Source organism: Pseudorasbora parva, chromosome 21 (genome assembly GCF_024679245.1).
Source record: "Pseudorasbora parva isolate DD20220531a chromosome 21, ASM2467924v1, whole genome shotgun sequence".
Lineage (NCBI taxonomy): Eukaryota > Metazoa > Chordata > Actinopteri > Cypriniformes > Gobionidae > Pseudorasbora > Pseudorasbora parva.
The window spans coordinates 28,167,887-28,189,029 of NC_090192.1; the positions used below are offsets into that span (position 1 = coordinate 28,167,887).

At 38.2% G+C, this 21,143-nt stretch overlaps 1 protein-coding gene across 1 annotated transcript in view; it reads left to right on the forward strand.

Moving 5' to 3' along the window:
* gfra1b (gdnf family receptor alpha 1b) overlaps nt 1-21,143 on the forward strand; it is a 45,080-nt gene that overhangs the window by 16,423 nt on the left and 7,514 nt on the right. Inside the window, exons 4-6 of the mRNA XM_067430088.1 lie at nt 15,168-15,519; nt 15,763-15,872; nt 17,254-17,388. Of these exons, the coding sequence (XP_067286189.1) occupies nt 15,168-15,519; nt 15,763-15,872; nt 17,254-17,388 (597 nt within the window). The remainder of the gene's footprint in view (nt 1-15,167; nt 15,520-15,762; nt 15,873-17,253; nt 17,389-21,143) is intronic.

The window sequence follows — 21,143 nt, forward strand, 5'->3', positions numbered from 1 at the left end:
CATACAGGAAGGATTGAAGGGAGGAAGAAAAAAGATAGGATGAAAGGAATGAATAAAAAAGAAAGGAGTATTAAAGGAAGGAGGATGGAAGTAAGAAAGAAAGAAAGAAAGAAAGAAAGAAAGAAAGAAAGAAAGAAAGAAAGAAAGAAAGAAAGAAAGAAAGGATTGAAGGAAGGAAGAAAAAAGATAGGATGAAAGGAATTAAGAAAATAAAGAAGTACTAGAAGAAAGAAAGAAAGAAAGAAAGAAAGAAAGAAAGAAAGAAAGAAAGAAAGAAAGAAAGAAAGAAAGGATTGAAGGAAGGAAGAAAAAAGATAGGATGAAAGGAATTAAGAAAATAAAGAAGTACTAGAAGAAGGAGGAAGAAAGAAAGAAAGAAAGAAAGAAAGAAAGAAAGAAAGAAAGAAAGAAAGAAAGAAAGAAAGAAAGAAAGAAAGAAGAAAAAAGTAAAGTTTGGGGAATAAAAATAAAGATCAAAAAAATAGCGAGATGAAAGCGAGAAAGTGAAGATGGGAGAGATGGGCAGAAAGAGACGGCGGAAGACACGGAGGAAGAGAAAGTGGGAGATCAATTATGGAGGCCGAGTCCTGGTATGATTTGATTTGCTGCAGTGGCATGTGTTTTTATTGGATTGGAACAGTTGGAGGAAAGCTGTGAGATTATTAAGCATCCGCCAGAAAAGCTCCAGGTCTCTGCCGTCAGCACTTCTGTGTCTGCAGCACTCCCAATCTCTCAGGCCACTTAAGGAAGCCACTGAAGAGCTCACTTATTATTCCTGAGCCCAAAGAGCAATAAACAACAGAGCGCTCTGCTGCCTGAGCACAAGGCCATCGACACACACACACACACACACAGCGTCGCTCGTTATTTCACATCACACTGGAGTTCTCTGAGGTGTACATGACCAGGCTCTCAGCCTTTGGCACACAAAAGACGCAGGAGAAAGTAAACTGAGGTCATTATTACACACGCAGTCACAGCACTAACTAAAATACCGTGGCGTTACTATGGAGCATGGGTTTTATATGATATCAAACCAAGTGGCATTTACTTTAAAATCATCATGAAACAGAAGTGATAGTATTTTTCTTCCCAATATTTTTATGTGTATCCAAGTGAAACCGCTTCTCGAAAAAAAAAAAAAAAAAGGGTGTCCCACCCACCCTATATAAATAATTAATACATATTTTTTTTATATAGGCTAAATAAATACGTTTCTTCGTTTTTTAATTAACTATATTGATAATTTTTTTCTATTCATCTTAATTAATGGCCATTAAAACACACACACACACACACACACACACACACACATATATATATATATATATACAGTCTTGTTCAAAATAATAGCAGTACAATGTGACTAACCAGAATAATCAAGGTTTTTCGTATATTTTTTTATTGCTACGTGGCAAACAAGTTACCAGTAGGTTCAGTAGATTCTCAGAAAACAAATGAGACCCAGCATTCATGATATGCACGCTCTTAAGGCTGTGCAATTGGGCAATTAGTTGAAAGGGGTGTGTTCAAAAAAATAGCAGTGTGGCATTCAATCACTGAGGTCATCAATTTTGTGAAGAAACAGGTGTGAATCAGGTGGCCCCTATTTAAGGATGAAGCCAACACTTGATGAACATGCATTTGAAAGCTGAGGAAAATGGGTCGTTCAAGACATTGTTCAGAAGAACAGCGTACTTTGATTAAAAAGTTGATTAGAGAGGGGAAAACCTATAAAGAGGTGCAAAAAATGATAGGCTGTTCAGCTAAAATTATCTCCAATGCCTTAAAACGGAGAGCAAAACCAGAGAGACGTGGAAGAAAACGGAAGACAACCATCAAAATGGATAGAAGAATAACCAGAATGGCAAAGGCTCAGCCAATGATCACCTCCAGGATGATCAAAGACAGTCTGGAGTTACCTGTAAGTACTGTGACAGTTAGAAGACGTCTGTGTGAAGCTAATCTATTTTCAAGAATCCCCCGCAAAGTCCCTCTGTTAAAAAAAAGGCATGCGCAGAAGAGGTTACAATTTGCCAAAGAACACATCAACTGGCCTAAAGAGAAATGGAGGAACATTTTGTGGACTGATGAGAGTAAAATTGTTCTTTTTGGGTCCAAGGGCCACAGGCAGTTTGTGAGACGACCCCCAAACTCTGAATTCAAGCCACAGTACACAGTGAAGACAGTGAAGCATGGAGGTGCAAGCATCATGATATGGGCATGTTTCTCCTACTATGGTGTTGGGCCTATTTATCGCATACCAGGGATCATGGATCAGTTTGCATATGTTAAAATACTTGAAGAGGTCATGTTGCCCTATGCTGAAGAGGACATGCCCTTGAAATGGTTGTTTCAAAAAGACAATGACCCAAAACACACTAGTAAACGGGCAAAGTCTTGGTTCCAAACCAACAAAATTAATGTTATGGAGTGGTCAGCCCAATCTCCAGACCTTAATCCAATTGAGAACTTGTGGGGTGATATCAAAAATGCTGTTTCTGAAGCAAAACCAAGAAATGTGAATGAATTGTGGAATGTTGTTAAAGAATCATGGAGTGGAATAACAGCTGAGAGGTGCCACAAGTTGGTTGACTCCATGCCACACAGATGTCAAGCAGTTTTAAAAAACTGTGGTCATACAACTAAATATTAGTTTAGTGATTCACAGGATTGCTAAATCCCAGAAAAAAAAATGTTTGTACAAAATAGTTTTGAGTTTGTACAGTCAAAGGTAGACACTGCTATTTTTTTGAACACACCCCTTTCAACTAATTGCCCAATTGCACAGCCTTAAGAGCGTGCATATCATGAATGCTGGGTCTTGTTTGTTTTCTGAGAATCTACTGAACCTACTGGTAACTTGTTTGCCACGTAGCAATAAAAAATATACTAAAAACCTTGATTATTCTGGTTAGTCACATTGTACTGCTATTATTTTGAACAAGACTGTATATATATATATATATATATATATATATATATATATATATATATATATATATATATATATATATATATATATATATATATATATATATATATATATATATATTACCTCCAAATTAATGTAGAAACAACATAAATATTTGTTTAATGGAACCTTTTTATCTTTTTAGGCCAGTATCACCAAAAATATAAATTTTAATTTAAGTGAATTTAAAAACAATCCTCACATTTCATTTGTACCTGTGCTCAAGAACTTAACATTATACATAAATTGTTATCTGTTTGCACAGCATAAGTTATTAATTATATATAGATTAATCCTTATTAAAGGTACTAAAGTTATTTAGTCAAGAGCAGAGCATATTTAGTGAGGATTTACTTTAGTTCTTTACAGTGTCTTTCTAAGTTTTAACTGCCACTTTTAAAGATCTTCGCCTGTCGCACATGATGTGGATCTCAGGGAGGGTAGGACATGATTTTGTCCATCGAGTATCAATTGGATGTGAGTGTGAGTGACAGGTTGTCCCGAGGTCGGCCTTTGGCGGCCTTTTTTTGGTTTTGCTGTAAAATAGCCATTATTTGAATGATGCACCATAATAAATTCCTATTGAATTATGTCTATAAATGATGCTCAGGATCAGTGTTCCAGAGGATATGGGTTAGTTTTATAGATTATGACATGTTGCAGAACCTGTCCACATGACTGCAACTTCTTAATCAACAATTAAACCCCTCTCCAGTAACCTTGAGCCTCATGTCTACGTGCTTGTCAAACGTAAGTAATGGTTTTTCTAATAGGTGATTAACCTCAAGAAACTAGGTTGCATTCAAATTAAATCACATCTAACCAGCTCACAAAACTCCACAATAAGCACAAATTCCTCCTCAAAACAGATAATTGCAAAATGCAGCGTTCCATGCACATGCAAGAGTTGCAGCGCATCGAAAAAAAAAGCTGAGTTACTGAAGCGGGACGCAGAAGAGGAGAGAACACTGAGCCATCATTGGGCCTCACTTATTTCACAGCTCACTGGATACCTGATTCTGATTAGTCAATGTGCAGTCCAGTCATTTTTGCACAATTCTTCTATATTATTATGTAAGTATACAATATATTAAAGGGTTAGTTCACCCAAAAATGAAATTGATGTCATTAATGACTCACCCTAATGTTGTTCCACACCCGTAAGTTTGTTCATCATCAGAACACAGTTTAAGATATTTTTATATTTTAGTCCCAGAGCATAATGCAGTCAATGCCCACTTCACTGTCCATGTCCAGAAAGCTAATAAAACATCATCAAAGTAGTCCATATGTGACATCAGTTGGTTGATTAGAGTCTCTTAAAGCATCAAAAATACATTTTGGTCCAAAAATAACAAAAACTGTGATTTTATTCAGCATTGTCTTCTCTTCCGTGTTCTTCCAAAAAGATTCAAATGGTTAATGAATCAGTGAATCGATCAATGATTCGGGTCGCCAATGTCACGTGATATCAGCAGTTCGCAGTTCGGATCATGTCAAACCGCCAAACTGCTGAAATCACGTGACATTGGCGACCCGAAGCATTGATCGATTCACTGATTCATTAACCGTTTGAATCTTTTTGGAGGGACAATGCTGAATAAAGTCATAGTTTTTGATATTTTTGGACCAAAATGTATTTTCGATGCTTCAAGAGACTCTAATCAACCAACTGATGTCACATGTGGACTACTTTGATGATGTTTTTATTCCCTTTCTGGACATGGACAGTAAAGTGGGCATTGATTGCATTATGCTCTGGGACGAAAATATAAAATATCTTAAACTGTGTTCTGATGATGAACGAAGGTCTTACAGGTCTGGAATGACATTAGGGTGAGTCATTAATAACATCAATTTATGGGTGAACTAACCCTTTAAATATACATTTTGCTAACTGACCGTTTTCTCCTACAAATATTTATCTTAGCACTATGCAGTCTCAATTTCTTATCACTTTAAATATGTCCATTTATTTATTCAGTAATATATTTAGCAGTATACCTACGGTGGCCCAGTAGTGCAGCCGTACTAAATTAATTAAACAACATCACAACGAAATCGCCACAACACAACGAAATCGCCACAACACAACGGAAAACAAGCCACAACACAACGAAATCGCCACAACACAACGGAAAACAAGCCACAACACAACGAAATCACCACAACACAACGGAAACAAATCACAACACAACGAAATCGCCACAACACAACGGAAACAAATTACAACACAACAAAATCGCCACAACACAACGGAAATCAAGCCACAACACAACGAAATCGCCACAACACAACGGAAACAAATCACAACACAACAAAATATCCACAACACGGCGGAAACGAGCCACAACAAAATCACCAGAACACAACGGAAAAACAAGCTACAACACAACGAAATCGCCGCAACACAACAGAAACAAGCCACAATACAACAAAATCGCCACAACACAACGGAAATCAAGCCACAACACAACGAAATCGCCAGAACACAAAGAAAACAAGCCACAACACAACGAAAACAAATCACAACACAACAAAATCGCCACAACACAACGGAAATGAGCCACAACACAACAAAATCACCAGAACACAACGGAAAACAAGCCACAACACAACGAAATCACCACAACACAACGAAATCGCCACAGCACAACGGAAACAAATCGAAACACAGCGAAATCACATCAACACAACGGAAACAAATCACAACACAACAGAAAAGAGCCACAACACAACGAAATCACCAGAACAAAACAGAAACAAGCCACAACACAACGAAATCGCCACAACACAACGGAAACGAGCCACAACACAACAAAATCACCACAACACAACGGAAACAAATCACAACACAACACAACAGAAAAGAACCACAACACAACGAAATCACCAGAACACAACAGAAACAAGCCACAACACAACAAAATCGCCAGAACACAACGAAATCGCCACAACACAAGGGAAAACAAGCCACAACACAACGAAATCGCCACAACACAACGAAATCGCCACAACACAACGGAAAACAAGCCACAACACAACGGAATCGCCACAACACAACGGAAAACAAGCCACAAACCCAACGGAATCGCCACAACACAACGGAAACGAGCCACAACACAACGGAATCACCACAACACAACGAAATCGCCACAACACAACGAAATCGCCACAACACAACGAAATCGCCACAACACAACGGAAAACAAGCCACAACACAACGGAATCGCCACAACACAACGGAAAACAAGCCACAACACAACGGAATCGCCACAACACAAGGGAAAACAAGCCACAACACAACGGAATCACCACAACACAACGAAATCGCCACAACACAACGGAAAACAAGCCACAACACAACGGAATCGCCACAACACAACTAAATCACCACAACACAACAGAAAACAAATCACAACACAACGAAATCGCCACAACACAAAGGAAACAAATTACAACACAACAAAAATGCTCCCGACCACAAGGGGGCTCTAGGAGTGCGGTAAAGTTAGTTTTCCTTGCCATTGTTCTAAAGATTGGCCAGTCTTAAATAGATTTAAACACTATATGTGTCTCATTTCAGAAGGCTGCGTCCTCTGGAGTTCTTCCTCCACCCCAGTAAAACCAATGCAATTTATTTTTCTTCAATAATATTTTTTCTTTTTAATTTTGTATTTTGAGATGATTTGATGGTATTTTTTAATATTTATGCAATAATTATTGTCTATTTTTTCTTTTAAAATTATAAGTTTTGGCGATTTCTTTGTGTTGTGGTTTAATTCCATTTTGTTGGGGTGATTTTGTTGTGTTGTGGCGATTTCTTTGTGTTGTGGTATATTTCCGTTGTGTTGTGGTGATTTCATTGTGTTGTGGTTTGATTCGGTTGTGTTGTGGTTTAATTCCGTTGTGTTGTGGTTTAATTCCGTTGTGTTGTGGTTTAATTCCGTTGTGTTGTGGTTTAATTCCGCTGTATTGTGGTTTAATTCCGTTGTGTTGTGGTTTAATTCCGTTGTGTTGTGGTTTAATTCCGTTTTGTTGTGGTTTAATTCCGCTGTATTGTGGTTTAATTCCGTTGTGTTGTGGTTTAATTCTGTTGTATTGTGGTTTAATTCTGTTGTATTGTGGTTTAATTCCGTTGTGTTGTGGTTTAATTCCGTTGTGTTGTGGTTTAATTCCGTTGTGTTGTGGTTTAATTCCGTTGTGTTGTGGTTTAATTCTGTTGTATTGTGGTTTAATTCCGTTGTGTTGTGGTTTAATTCCGTTGTGTTGTGGTTTAATTCCGTTGTGTTGTGACTTGTTTCCGTTGTGTTGTGGTTTAATTCCGCTGTATTGTGGTTTAATTCCGTTGTGTTGTGGTTTAATTCCGTTGTGTTGTAGTTTAATTCCGTTTTGTTGTGGTTTAATTCCGCTGTATTGTGGTTTAATTCCGTTGTGTTGTGGTTTAATTCTGTTGTATTGTGGTTTAATTCTGTTGTATTGTGGTTTAATTCCGTTGTGTTGTGGTTTAATTCCGTTGTGTTGTGGTTTAATTCCGTTGTGTTGTGGTTTAATTCTGTTGTATTGTGGTTTAATTCCGTTGTGTTGTGGTTTAATTCCGTTGTGTTGTGGTTTAATTCCGTTGTGTCGTGGTTTAATTCCGTTGTGTCGTGGTTTAATTCCATTGTGTTGTGGTTTAATTCCGCTGTATTGTGGTTTAATTCCGTTGTATTGTGGTTTAATTCCGTTGTGTTGTGGTTTAATTCCGTTGTGTTGTGGTTTAATTCCGTTGTGTTGTGGTTTAATTCCGTTGTGTTGTTGTGTAATTCCGTTGTGTTGTGGTTTAATTCCGTTGTGTTGTGGTTTAATTCCGTTGTGTTGTGGTTTAATTCCGTTGTGTTGTGGTTTAATTCTGTTGTATTGTGGTTTAATTCCGTTGTGTTGTGGTTTAATTCCGTTGTGTTGTGGTTTAATTCCGTTGTGTTGTGACTTGTTTCCGTTGTGTTGTGGTTTAATTCCGTTGTGTCGTGGTTTAATTCCGTTGTGTTGTGGTTTAATTCCGTTGTGTTGTGGTTTAATTCCGTTGTGTTGTGGTTTAATTCCGTTGTGTTGTGGTTTAATTCCGTTGTGTTGTGGTTTAATTCCGTTGAGTTGTGACTTGTTTCCGTTGTGTTATGATTTAATTCTGTTGTGTTGTGGTTTAATTCCGTTGTGTTGTGGTTTAATTCCGCTGTGTTGTGGTTTAATTCCGTTGTGTTGTGGTTTAATACCGTTGTGTCGTGGTTTAATTCTGTTGTGTTGTGGTGGTTTCATTGTGTCGCGGTTTAACTCTATTGTGTTGTGGCGATTTCGTTGTGTTGTGGTTTAATTCTGTTGTGTTTTGGCGATTTTTTTTGTGTTGTGGTTTAATTCCATTTTGTTGGGGTGATTTTGTTGTGTTGTGGCGATTTCTTTGTGTTGTGGTTTATTTCCGTTGTGTTGTGGTGATTTCATTGTGTTGTAGTTTGATTCGGTTGTGTTGTGGTTTAATTCTGTTGTGTTGTGGTTTAATTCTGTTATGGTGATTTTGTCTAATTAAACCGTTGTGTCGTGGTTTAATTCCGTTGTGTCGTGGTTTAATTCCGTTGTGTTGTGGTTTAATTCCGTTGTGTCGTGGTTTAATTCCGTTGTGTTGTGGTTTAATTCCGTTGTATTGGGGTTTAATTCCGTTGTGTTTTGGTTTAATTCCGTTGTGTTGTGGTTTAATTCCGTTGTATTGTGGTTTAATTCCGTTGTGTTGTGGTTTAATTCCGTTGTGTTGTGGTTTAATTCCGTTGTGTTGTGGTTTAATTCCGTTGTGTTGTGGTTTAATTCCGTTGTGTTGTGGTTTAATTCCGTTGTGTCGTGGTTTAATTCCGTTGTGTTGTGATTTAATTCCGTTGTGTTGTGGTTTAATTCCGCTGTATTGTGGTTTAATTCCGCTGTATTGTGGTTTAATTCCGTTGTGTTGTGATTTAATTCCGTTGTGTTGTGGTTTAATTCCGCTGTATTGTGGTTTAATTCCGTTGTGTTGTGGTTTAATTCCGTTGTGTTGTGGTTTAATTCCGTTGTGTTGTGGTTTAATTCCGCTGTGTTGTGGTTTAATTCCGTTGTGTTGTGGTTTAATTCCGTTGTGTTGTGGTTCAATTCCGTTGTGTTGTGGTTTAATTCCGTTGTGTTGTGGTTTAATTCCGTTGTGTCGTGGTTTAATTCCGTTGTGTTGTGGTTTAATTCCGTTGTGTCGTGGTTTAATTCCGTTGTGTTGTGGTTTAATTCCGTTGTGTCGTGGTTTAATTCCGTTGTGTTGTGGTTTAATTCCGTTGTGTTGTGGTTTAATTCCGCTGTGTTGTGGTTTAATTCTGTTGTGTTGTGGTTTAATTCCGTTGTGTTGTGGTTTAATTCCGTTGTGTTGTGGTTTAATTCCGTTGTGTTGTGGTTTAATTCCGCTGTGTTGTGGTTTAATTCCGTTGTGTTGTGGTTTAATTCCGTTGTATTGTGGTTTAATTCCGTTGTGTCGTGGTTTAATTCCGTTGTGTTGTGGTTTAATTCCGTTGTGTCGTGGTTTAATTCCGTTGTGTCGTGGTTTAATACCGTTGTGTCGTGGTTTAATTCCGTTGTGTTGTGGTTTAATTCCGTTGTGTTGTGGTTTAATTCCGCTGTGTTGTGGTTTAATTCCGTTGTGTTGTGGTTTAATTCCGTTGTGTTGTGGTTTAATTCCGTTGTGTTGTGGTTTAATTCCGTTGTGTCGTGGTTTAATTCCGTTGTGTCGTGGTTTAATTCCGTTGTGTCGTGGTTTAATTCCATTGTGTTGTGGTTTAATTCCGTTGTGTCGTGGTTTAATTCCGTTGTGTTGTGGTTTAATTCCGTTGTGTTGTGGTTTAATTCCGTTGTGTTGTGGTTTAATTCCGTTGTGTTGTGGTTTAATTCCGCTGTGTTGTGGTTTAATTCCGTTGTGTTGTGGTTTAATTCCGCTGTGTTGTGGTTTAATTCCGCTGTGTTGTGGTTTAATTCCGCTGTGTTGTGGTTTAATTCCGCTGTGTTGTGGTTTAATTCCGTTGTGTTGTGGTTTAATTCCGTTGTGTTGTGGTTTAATTCCGTTGTGTTGTGGTTTAATTTAGTACGGCTACACTACTGGGCCACCGTATAATGCACATTCATTTGATCATTATTGCAAATTATACTACAGGGCTGCTGAATGCTTGAATCTGATTGGTTGACGAATGTTATAACATTGTGTGATTATTTACAGGAAAACACATAGTAGTTCAAGACAGGTCTTGACCGCATTACAGTTCCATATCACTACGCCAAACAATTTCAGTTATTCTGAATGTCTTTATAGCAGACAACAGCAAAAGAACCAAAACCCACAACGACATTGACCAAGCAAATAAAAATGTACGTTTTATTATGTACATACTCTCTTTCTCCCGCTCTCTCTGCTCTCCCATTCAGACACGCACAATTAGGCCTACAGTAGGTGTTAAGACCCAAAATAGGGACCGACATAAGAGCCACTCAGAAAGGGATCGCAAAGGCCATGGTAGTAAAAAGATTCTTTTTTACAATTGAATTTTTTTTCAATTTTACAAAACAAACATAAACATACAAAACTTAAAGTAAGGACTTGTGAGCTAAGTAATCTAAACTACAACTCAGAGTTAATGCTTTCCTAACTCCCAAGAAATACAAAAGAAAATACACAAACAAATCTTCCAGGTCAGCTTCCTTACCTATGCTTTCCCACTCACCTAATATAACTAAACAAACTAAACTCACCATCCTGTGCAAAAGAAACCAGAAAGACAAACTTCAAAGTCACAAACAACAGGTTTCCTGAGGTAGGCCCACCAAAGAAAACTTGGGTCCGAAAACAGGCTCCGCCCCCATCCAATTGGCAGCTATCCTCAGACAGGAAAGAGAAAACAAGAGAAAGAGTAGGGGCTCGTAACAGTAGGCTACCAGCACACGCACAGAAACAATTTGATCAGTAAAATAGTTTAGCAGTCTAAAATCTACATGCCATTTCTCAGAAGCAAAGTAATAACGGCACTGTTCTTATAGTTTTGATATTTGTAGACGCTGCTGCCGTCTGAACACTGTCCAGACGAGACGCACAGACTGAGGTCATTCACATTGTGACCGCATTACAACCTCGGGTGTGCATTATTTTTCTACGGCCCCTCGTCAATCATTCCTTACATAAACCCTGTCAGTGTAGTCATACATCAGCCTGTATCATCAAAGCTATATTTAATATATATCAGCACAATATATACCGATCAGGCATAACATTATGACATGTGAAATGAATAACACTTATTATCTCTTCATCACGGCACCTGTTATTGGGCGGGGTATATTAGGCAGCAAGTGAACAGCAAGTTTGTCCTCAAAGCTGATGTGTTAGAAGCAGAAAAAATGGGCAAATGGAAGAATTTGAGTGGGTTTGACAAGGGCCAAAGTGTGATGGCTAGACGACTGGGTCAGAGCATCTGCAAAACTGCAGCTCTTGTGGGGTGTTCCTGGTCTGCAGTGGTCAGTATCTATCAAAAGTGGTCCAAAGAAGGAACAGTGGGGAACTGGCCACAGGGTCATGGGCGGACAAGGCTTATTGTTGCTCGTGGGGAGCGAAGTTAAATAGACGAGCTGCTGTATCTTGAATTGTTCAAGAAGTTAATACTGGTTCTGATAGAAAGGTGTCAGAATACACAGTGGATCGCTGTTTGTTGAGTATGGGGCTGCATAGACACAGACCAACGTGCCCATGATGACCCCTCTCCACCACCGAAAGTGCCAATAGTGTGAGCATCAGAACTGGACCACAGAGCAGTGTAAAAAGGTGGCCTGGTCTGATGAATCACATTTTCTTTTGCATCACGTGGATGGCCGGGTGTGTGTACATCGCTTACCTGGGGAACACGTGGCTCCAGGATGCACAATGGGAAGAAGGTAATCTGGCGGAGGCAGTGTGATGCTTTAGGCAATGTTCTGCTGGGAAACCTTGGGTCCTGCAGCCATGTGGATGTTACTTTAACTCGTACTACCTACCTAAGCATTGTTGCAGACCATGTACACCCTTTCATGGAAATGGTATTCCCTGGTGGCTGTGGGCTCTTTCAGCAGGATAATGCACTCTGACACAAAGCAAAAATTGTTCAGGAATAGTTTGAGGAGCACAACGAGTTTGAGGTGTTGACTTGTCCTCCAAATTCCCCAGATCTCCTTCCACTTGAGCATCTGTTGGATGTGCTAAACAAATAAGTCTGATCCATGGCTCCACCTCACAACTTACAGGACTAAAAGGATCTGCTGCTAACATATTGGTGCCAGATAGCACAGCACACATTCAGGGGTCAGGGCTGTTTTGGCCAACACAAAATTGTCAACTCAATAGGTCATAATGTAATGCCTGATTGGTGTATTCTTTCTTTTACGTGGCTAAAGAGTCTGACGGCATATGTGTTATCATAGGAATTAAAGTATGTTAAAGCAAACAGACAGCTTAGAAAAGAGAGGAAAGGCAAACAGATTTATCGGGGTTGTGAATTTATCCATGCGAGTGAGAGCGAAGGCTTTACCTGAGGTTGTTTGTTCAAGAGACTGTGTAGTTTGAGAAGAGGGAAATAAAGCAGCTGAGAGAAGTTCTTCAGGCAAATAACACCTATTTTAAACCCTGTTTAGATTCTTGTCTAATTGCAATGCTCAGCAGGATGTCAGTTCTTGGTGGGAAATACATTAAATCGAGCTATAAATTGTTATGCTTGAGGCACTTTGTGTGGGATCTGATGAAGAAATTGAGAAAGAAACAAATGAGAAAATATAGCATTTTATTTTCAGACACACAAGACCAAATTAGTGATGTTTTATCTAAAATATTTTGTAATGTACACATAACCCTTCAAAAGTTTCGGGGTCTTTTTTTAAAAAAGATCACCAGAAGTGACAGTACATATTTTAACACTATAAATCAAAGAATCCTGGAAATAGAAGTAACAAATATTAAGCAGCACAGTTGTTTCTTTTCTGAATGATTATGTGAACTTGAAAACTGGATACAGCTTTGTCATAACAAGAATAAATTACATGATACGATTTATTAAAATGTAAACAGTTACAGTATTTCACAATAATAATAAATATAAAAAATCCAAACTTTTGAGCAGTATTCTATAGGCCTATATATGTATTGGCAGAGCTATTTACACTCAATGGAAATATTTACTATTTACTGAAAAAAAAAGTACTTATATGTGAAAATATGCAAAAATGGCAGTACTTTCTTTGTGATAAGTGTAAATAGTAGTTTAGTAGTAGTAAATAATAATATTTACATTTATAAATAGTGGCAGATACTTTTTGCACCTTAGTGTTGTTTAACAGTGTACATTCAGCGCTGTGAAGATGAATCTGTATTTAAACTGGGTCATCAATGTAGTATAAATCTGAAATTATTTTTGAATTTGGTGCCTTCTAGACTGAGAAAAGAGAAAATGTATTTTTGTCTCATGGGGATGAAAGACTACAATTCCCAGAATGCTTCGCTGCCCTGTGAGGCCATTCCCAAAGCCACAGCTACTGAATTACTTTGACTGAGTTAGAGAAGACACTACAATTAAAAACTGAACGTGTCTGTTGAATATAATGAGTGAGTCGCCGCGCGAGTGTCACAGCACTGAGCACTAACTGCAGGAGTGAGATAAATGAGCTGAATGAGCTCTCGCGATGAGAGCTGAGGTAATCGCGACTACACTCGCGGCATACATTCACAACACGAGTTCAGTCTGGCCCGTTTCAGTTCATGCCTTTGCAAGCTTACCTTTCATAGAAATTAATTTGAGAAGTTAAAAGACTTATATTGCTCACCATAGCTCTGTTTAAATGAGGGCCTGCAGCTGCGAGCTGAATGTGGGTTCAAAACATGCGGCAATGGCGCCCTCTGCTGGCTGTAGTCTTTAGCCAAATATTCCTCCTAAGATGCAAATATCATCAATTTGCATCAGAGGAGGAATTTTTCCAGAAATAAAATGCATAAATCTCTTGTCTCAGGGGGATATGAGGGGGGGAAGCACAATCATTTGAATATACTCCAGGGTTTCTACTGATACAAAGCCATATGATAATCGCTGAAGAAACCCTTTAAATGGTATGCAATATTAACAGTGTAAATGATAATAATAATACAATAAGTAATAAGTAATAAAAGCCCCCCCCCCACCCCTAACTCTAACTGATAAACACTTTATTATTAATAACGTTAGACATTTTATTTCCACTTTTCAAATGTTTTCTTTATTTCTTTTTAAAATAAATTCCTTTATGTCTGGCCAACCAGATGTCAGTGGGTGGAGTTAGACTAAATAGCATTTACCAACAAGGCAAGCTATTTGTACTTGGTGTAAATAGACACATTTTTGTGCCAATAGCATGACCGGTTGCAAGAATAATCACTGTTTTCAAAAAGGTTTCCTAAACATTCCATTGCCATTGGCTGCTCAACAGATAGCCATTGGTTGAGCCACTGTTGCTGTGTGTGGAAACTCAAACAGAAGTAATGCTTTGAAAATGCCACAGAGACATAGGCTGAATCCGAAATCACCCCCTAAACCGTCAATCACTATTCCCTACTCTAGTCCACTAATAGAGTTCACTTAAAGAAGTCAAGTGAATGAAAATGAGCGAGTGAATTCAGACAGCGTTGAGTGTACATTATATTTATATATTCGTTATTGCAGTGCAGTGTTTGTATGGACAGAATGAGTGCACTCAATAATGTTCACTCGGACACTAAATGGCTGTCCACTCAAATAATGCCCTATTTGAGGATATCGGGGGCGATTTTAGATTCAGCCAGTGTTTACACTGTTCTGTGCAACATATCTTAACATATCAAGCTGGGACAGAATAACTTATTTTACACACTTCATCTTTAACTATACTTTGAAGAAACTATCATTTTCCAGAATATTAATTAGTAGTATAGTTCCTCTCACGCAGACCACATACCATCTGACATATGGCCTCTAGTCCTGTGAACGCCATGGCACGGCCTCAGCCGGAGGACGTTCACAGAGAGTCCTAAAAGGTCACCAGTAGCCCCACTCTCAGCAAGTGTTCTTTGACATTTACAGTGCTCACATCAGTAAAATCAGCCAGTAGTGTTCGTAACTCTCCCTCTAAACTCTCCCTCGCATAGGTGAGGCGGCCTTTACCAAGGACAACAACTGCCTGAACGCCGCCAAGGCCTGCAACCTGAATGACACGTGTAAGAAGTATCGCTCTTTCTACATCAGCCCCTGCACCAGTAGAGTCTCGACTACTGAGGTGTGTAACAAGCGCAAGTGCCACAAGGCCCTGCGGCAGTTTTTCGACAAGGTGCCACCGAAGCACAGTTACGGGATGCTTTTCTGCTCCTGCCCCTCCGGGGATCACTCGGCTTGCTCCGAGCGCAGACGTCAGACCATCGTGCCAGCCTGCTCCTACGAGGACAAGGAAAAACCCAACTGTCTCTCCTTGCAAGCCTCCTGCAAGACCAACTACATCTGCAGGTAGGATGAAAGACAGCTTGTTTTACACATCATAGAGTAGGGAGGAAAGTGCTTGAATTTTACTGTACTTTTCAGTGAGTTAATTATTTATCCATAGAAGAATTGTCTGTGGGGCAGATGGTGTCTGAGAAGAGATGACGACAGTAATAAGACTGCCGGACTGTCACTTGTGTGCTGAGTTTGTTTAATGAGGAGACATGCTCTGTGGACTCTTGTTCATTCCTGCATATATTTTTTCTTCAGATCTCGTTTAGCTGACTTCCTCACCAACTGTCAACCTGAGGCGCGCTCGATATCAGGGTGTCTGAAGGAAAACTATGCAGACTGTCTGCTGGCATATTCAGGCCTCATTGGTGAGTTAAGAACATTTACTGTGTCATACCACTTACAAAAAAAGTACTGTGGCATTATTATGGTGTAGTGATCATATCTTATGGTAAATCTAAGTCCTTTACACACATTTTTGGATTACCATAGTATTTTTATTTTATTGCAGTACCTTAGTGAAATGAATCAATGCTAATCTGAATAATGTTACATTCACACACAATTTAAAATAACTTTAATATTAATACAAATCTGCACTATTTTAAATGTAACATGTCTGTAGTTAATGTAGAGATGTCATAGATCTATACATTTGCATATACCCGAAAAATATTTGTTTATATTAGGTAACACTTAAAAATGTCATTACATTAGATACACATTTTAAGCCAAGTTTAATATTATAAGTTATTATAAGTTTTAGTTAAAGCAAAACATGATAAATGATAAAACAAAAGCTGTACACAACTGATCAAAAGTTTAACTAAAACTATTAAAAGTAATAAAGCTGATATAAAATAAATAATAATATTGGATGAAAAACGTATAAATGTGAAATAAAATAAGTTGAATTAGTAAAATGACTAAAACAGACATAAAATAAATCAGGTCTATATATACAGTATATATAAAGTATATATATACAGTATATATAAGTATATATATATATGTATATAAATTACAATTATTTTTAATATTAAAAATAATTTTATATTACAAAATCTTTTTTATTTAATAAAATGATTTCTGCAGGATTATGTGACACTAAAGACTATTAACTGAGTATTAACTGATTAAATTTAGCTTTGCATCACAGAAATACATTTTATTTTAAAGTATATTAAAATAGAAATCTTAAATTGTAATAATATTTCACAATATTTTCTGTATTTTTTGTTGGGAAGGTTTTTTTTTTTAAAGAAATCACTGCATTTTTTTAAAAAATAAAGTGAAATCAGCAACGTTATGAAATATTACATTTTCTATTTTAATATATTTAAAATGTAATTTATTTCTGTTTTAAAGCTGAATTTTTAGCATAATTACTCCAGTCTTCAGTGTCACATGATCCTTTAGAAATCTAATTATTATGCTGATGGTACAATAAACATTTCTTATTATAGGCAAATCAATGTTGACTAACACTAGTTGTGCTGCCTAATATTTTTGAGGAAACTGTGATTTTTTCCCCCCAGAATTCTTAGATGAATAGATACTAATTGCACTTGGTTTAATATTTAATGAAAGGACTTATATGAAAAGACTTCATATTGTAAGTGTTCAAATGTGTGGGGCCACTCTATAGCCTATTTGATTTTTCAAAGTACATACTGATCTGTGACCTATCTTAACGTCTGTTTTCAACACAAATGACCTTTGCATTTTGACCCTTGGCCTATGTGACAGGTACGGTGATGACCCCTAACTACCTCCGTGCTCCTGGCATCAGCGTGTCCCCTTGGTGTGACTGTAGCAACAGCGGAAATGGAAAAGCAGAGTGTGACAAGTTTACTGAGCTTTTCACCAGCAACCGCTGTCTCCGTGAGTAGACTTCATTCACAGCTGCAGCTTTTACTCTGTATCATTGTTTGCATGCCGTTATGCGCGACTGACAGACTTTGCCCATCAAGACTGACTCTAAAGTTGAATTCTGCTCCGTTGCGTCTTCATGATCATTCACAGTCTGCACCAGTAAATCTGATCTGAGATTTGTGTTGCTGTGCGGTTCAGGGCAGCCTGACGGCCGAGAGACAGAGAAATCCCTCTTAAATGGGGTGGATTGACATAAAAAGGCAATAAAGCATTACTCAGGTGTCCATGGGCCTGGAAGAGTACGGAAAGCATGCATTATTTTGTCAGGGAGTTATTCAAAAACATCCATTTAGATGAACTGGAGGCAGGGAGATAGACAGAGAGCAGATGAGAAGGAGGATTTGTCTACATGAGACAATGGCCTTTAGGATGACAGCCTGAATGATATAGCAGTACCGCCACATCCACACCTCATATCTGACACGTCCTCATCTTATGTGTGCTTTTTGTGTTTATGTATGAGAGAGATGGAGGGAAAGGGAAAAGACTGTCTGTCCATCAAGATGCCAGTGAGTTCAAACAGCATGAGACAGACATGTCAGCAAAATGCTTTCTTAGCTCTTTATAGTTCGTAATGGCAGGTTTAATAGGATGCCAAACTTGATGCACACATCACTCATTTGAATATAAATCAGTTTATTTGTTGTTATTGGTGTACTACATACCAGTACTTTTACACAAAACCATCATGGATAGGAATATTCCAATTCTTAAATGGACAGTTCACCAAAAAAGTATTATTGTGTTGTCAATTATTCACACTCATGCCATTGCCAGTGGGGTGTAATGTTAGGCTCCAATCTTTTTAAGGGGGGGTTGTAGCTTTAACATTTACACTGTTAAAGCTACACTGTGTAACTTTTTTAGTTAATTCTTAGATAAAAACACTTAGTTCTTTCAAAAATAAATGTGCTCATTAATGTATATTTACTTCTTTCAAGTAATAAAGTATTCTTGTAAGTTTATAATATGCCATTGAAAATACATACAGGTGAGGGGTTCAAATGCTGGTCGCCATGTTGCTCCTTCATCTTGAAAGAACATTAGCCAAAGAGGGACATACCCATAAATTCAAGCTTCGCCTTTCGCGTTTTAACACTCGTTGGCACCGTGTCGAATGTGAAGAGGGGGATTGCCATGTTAATCTTGGACTAAATCGGCCACCGTAGGAGTTAAAACGAAATCAGAATTGAGAGGAACAGAAACTATTATTCACTGGATGGTCATATACCTTTACACCGCTAGATGGGGGAAAATATCACACAGTGTAGCTTTAAAGATTAGGAATATCATGCTAAATATGGCCAAATGTAAAAAAAGAAAAAATAAGTTGAACGTATGACAAATACAAGTTTTTTTCTTGAGTATAGCGTCATAAAGGGTGGAAAATCAACCAGAGCGAGAACAAGAGCACCAATAACGAGCTTCGGGTTAGGGAAGCCGCCGACAGCGCTGTCATTTTATTTTTAGACCTGCACGGAATCAACAGTGTCACTAAAGAACTGTGTTTTTGGTTGTGAGGGAAAGATAACCTTGTTCAGCTTCCCATAATAACCCAGCATTAAGGAAACAGTGGATGCAGTTTGTTTTCCCGAAGCATCAACGGAGCTCTGCAAACTTCAGGGCTTTAGTGTATTTGTTTCTTCCAAGTCATGAGACAAAACCGCAGGTAGTCTTTAAAACTAAAGACTATTCGGACATATGAAGGATGCAATTCTACTCCATAGGTTCTCAAGATTAACATGAGATTGGCAGTGTTATGCCCCCTTTAATAAAGTTCCACTGAAAAAAAAAAGTCATACAGATTTGGATGAACATGCAAGTAACCGATGAGGGGTGAAGTATCAAGTAAAAATAAATCAATGCAAAAAGTAAGCATCTTTTATCCAATTAAACCAAGGGTCATTTACTTGCCTCCTCCTTAGCCTCTGAATCTGGCCACTCATATGACGGCAATCTGATGAAACAGTAAGAGCAACTCATAACTAAAGACGTGAAAGAGAGTGAGAGAAAGAATATTAGCTTGTATAATGCAATAGGCCTATGATATGCAACATAAAGACCCTCCTATTATGTTATGATCATAGAATCAAAATTCCCTCAAATTTGCTCCTTAGGAATGAACGCTCAATATACTCCCTCCTTCGCTCAGACAGATGAATGTCTGCTAAAAATGTATAATGTGCACTTGATGTCACACAGTCTTCCTTGGCTCTTACCCAAGATCTCCCCCGGGTCATATTGTGCAACCTGAAAACCCCTCAAAAATCTGTTCTTTAAGCCTTTAAATCTATGCAATCTATCTATAATTATTCTTGAAATACACATCCATTCTTTTGAGAACAAAGGAATCTTAAATGGACAGTTCCAAACCTGTATGAATTATTTTTTCTGCTGTACAGAAAAGACGATATTTTGTAGAATCTTGGTTATCAAACCACATTGACTTTTTTTTCTTTCCCATAAAGTAAATGGGGCCCATCAACTGTTTGGTTAACAATATTCTTCAAAATACAATTTTTGTGTCCAGCAGAAGAAAGAAATTCATACAGGTTTGGAAAAACTTGAGGGTGAGTAAATGATGACAGAATTTTCCTTTTTGAGTGGGTGGGTGAAGTGAAGTGACGTGTGACCAAGTTAATCATACTTGTATTTTGTGCTCTGCATTTAACCCATCCAAGTGCACACACACACACACACACACACACACACACACACACACACACACACACACACACACACACACACACACACACACACACACAGTAGTGGACACACACACACAGAGCAGTGGGCAGCCATATTGCTGCAGCACCCAGGCCCTCAAGGGTCTCACTACAGTCGTGGTATTGATGGTGGCGCAGAGTCCAGGTTATTCACTCCCCCAACCGACAATTCCTGCCGGACCTGACACTCGAACCCACAACTTTCAGGTTAAAAGTCTGACTCCCATTAGGCCACAACTGCCCAAATAGTGGGTCAACGATTCCTTTTTGGGTCAACTATCCCTTTAACACAATAATAACAAATGCAGAATGAGGCTTTATTGAGTCTTTAACCCTTAAGAAACAGAGTCAGCTTGCAAGCCTGGCCTTAAGAGAATCTCAACAGCACTCACTTAATAATAAGGTCAGCCTACCCTCTTCTCTGATAATAGACGGTACTTAATACATGCACAGAGTACTCGTCGATAATCTCACTCTTGCCCTTTAGCCTGCTGTGGTGTGAGGTAAATAACAGACTTTCAAATTCAGAAGTGCTCTTGAGACTAAAGTCATTTAAAAAAAAACAGTTGAGTCATAACGGCCTCCATTTTATCATCAGAAATGTCCCGGAAACTGTGTGTATGTGGAGGTCTTACTGCACTTACACACTGAGGCTAAGTGCCTCTTTATCAGAATTCATCTGCTACACTGTTAAGAAATGAAAAACGCTCTTATTTCAAAATAGTGGCAGATAGCGGCATGTCAATGTCAACTGTGTTTTAAGCTGAGCTGTTTGAGAACGACTGTTGAACATTCAGTTACAGTGCTGTCATTAAAGGGTTAGTTCAACCAAAAATGAAAATTCTGTCATTAGTTACTCACCCTCATGCCGTTCCAGACCCATAAGACGGTTAATATAACGGTTATTTTTGTTAAAATCCGTTGGCTTAGAAAGGCCTTCATTGACACTAATGTCATTTCCTCTCTCAAGAGCCATAA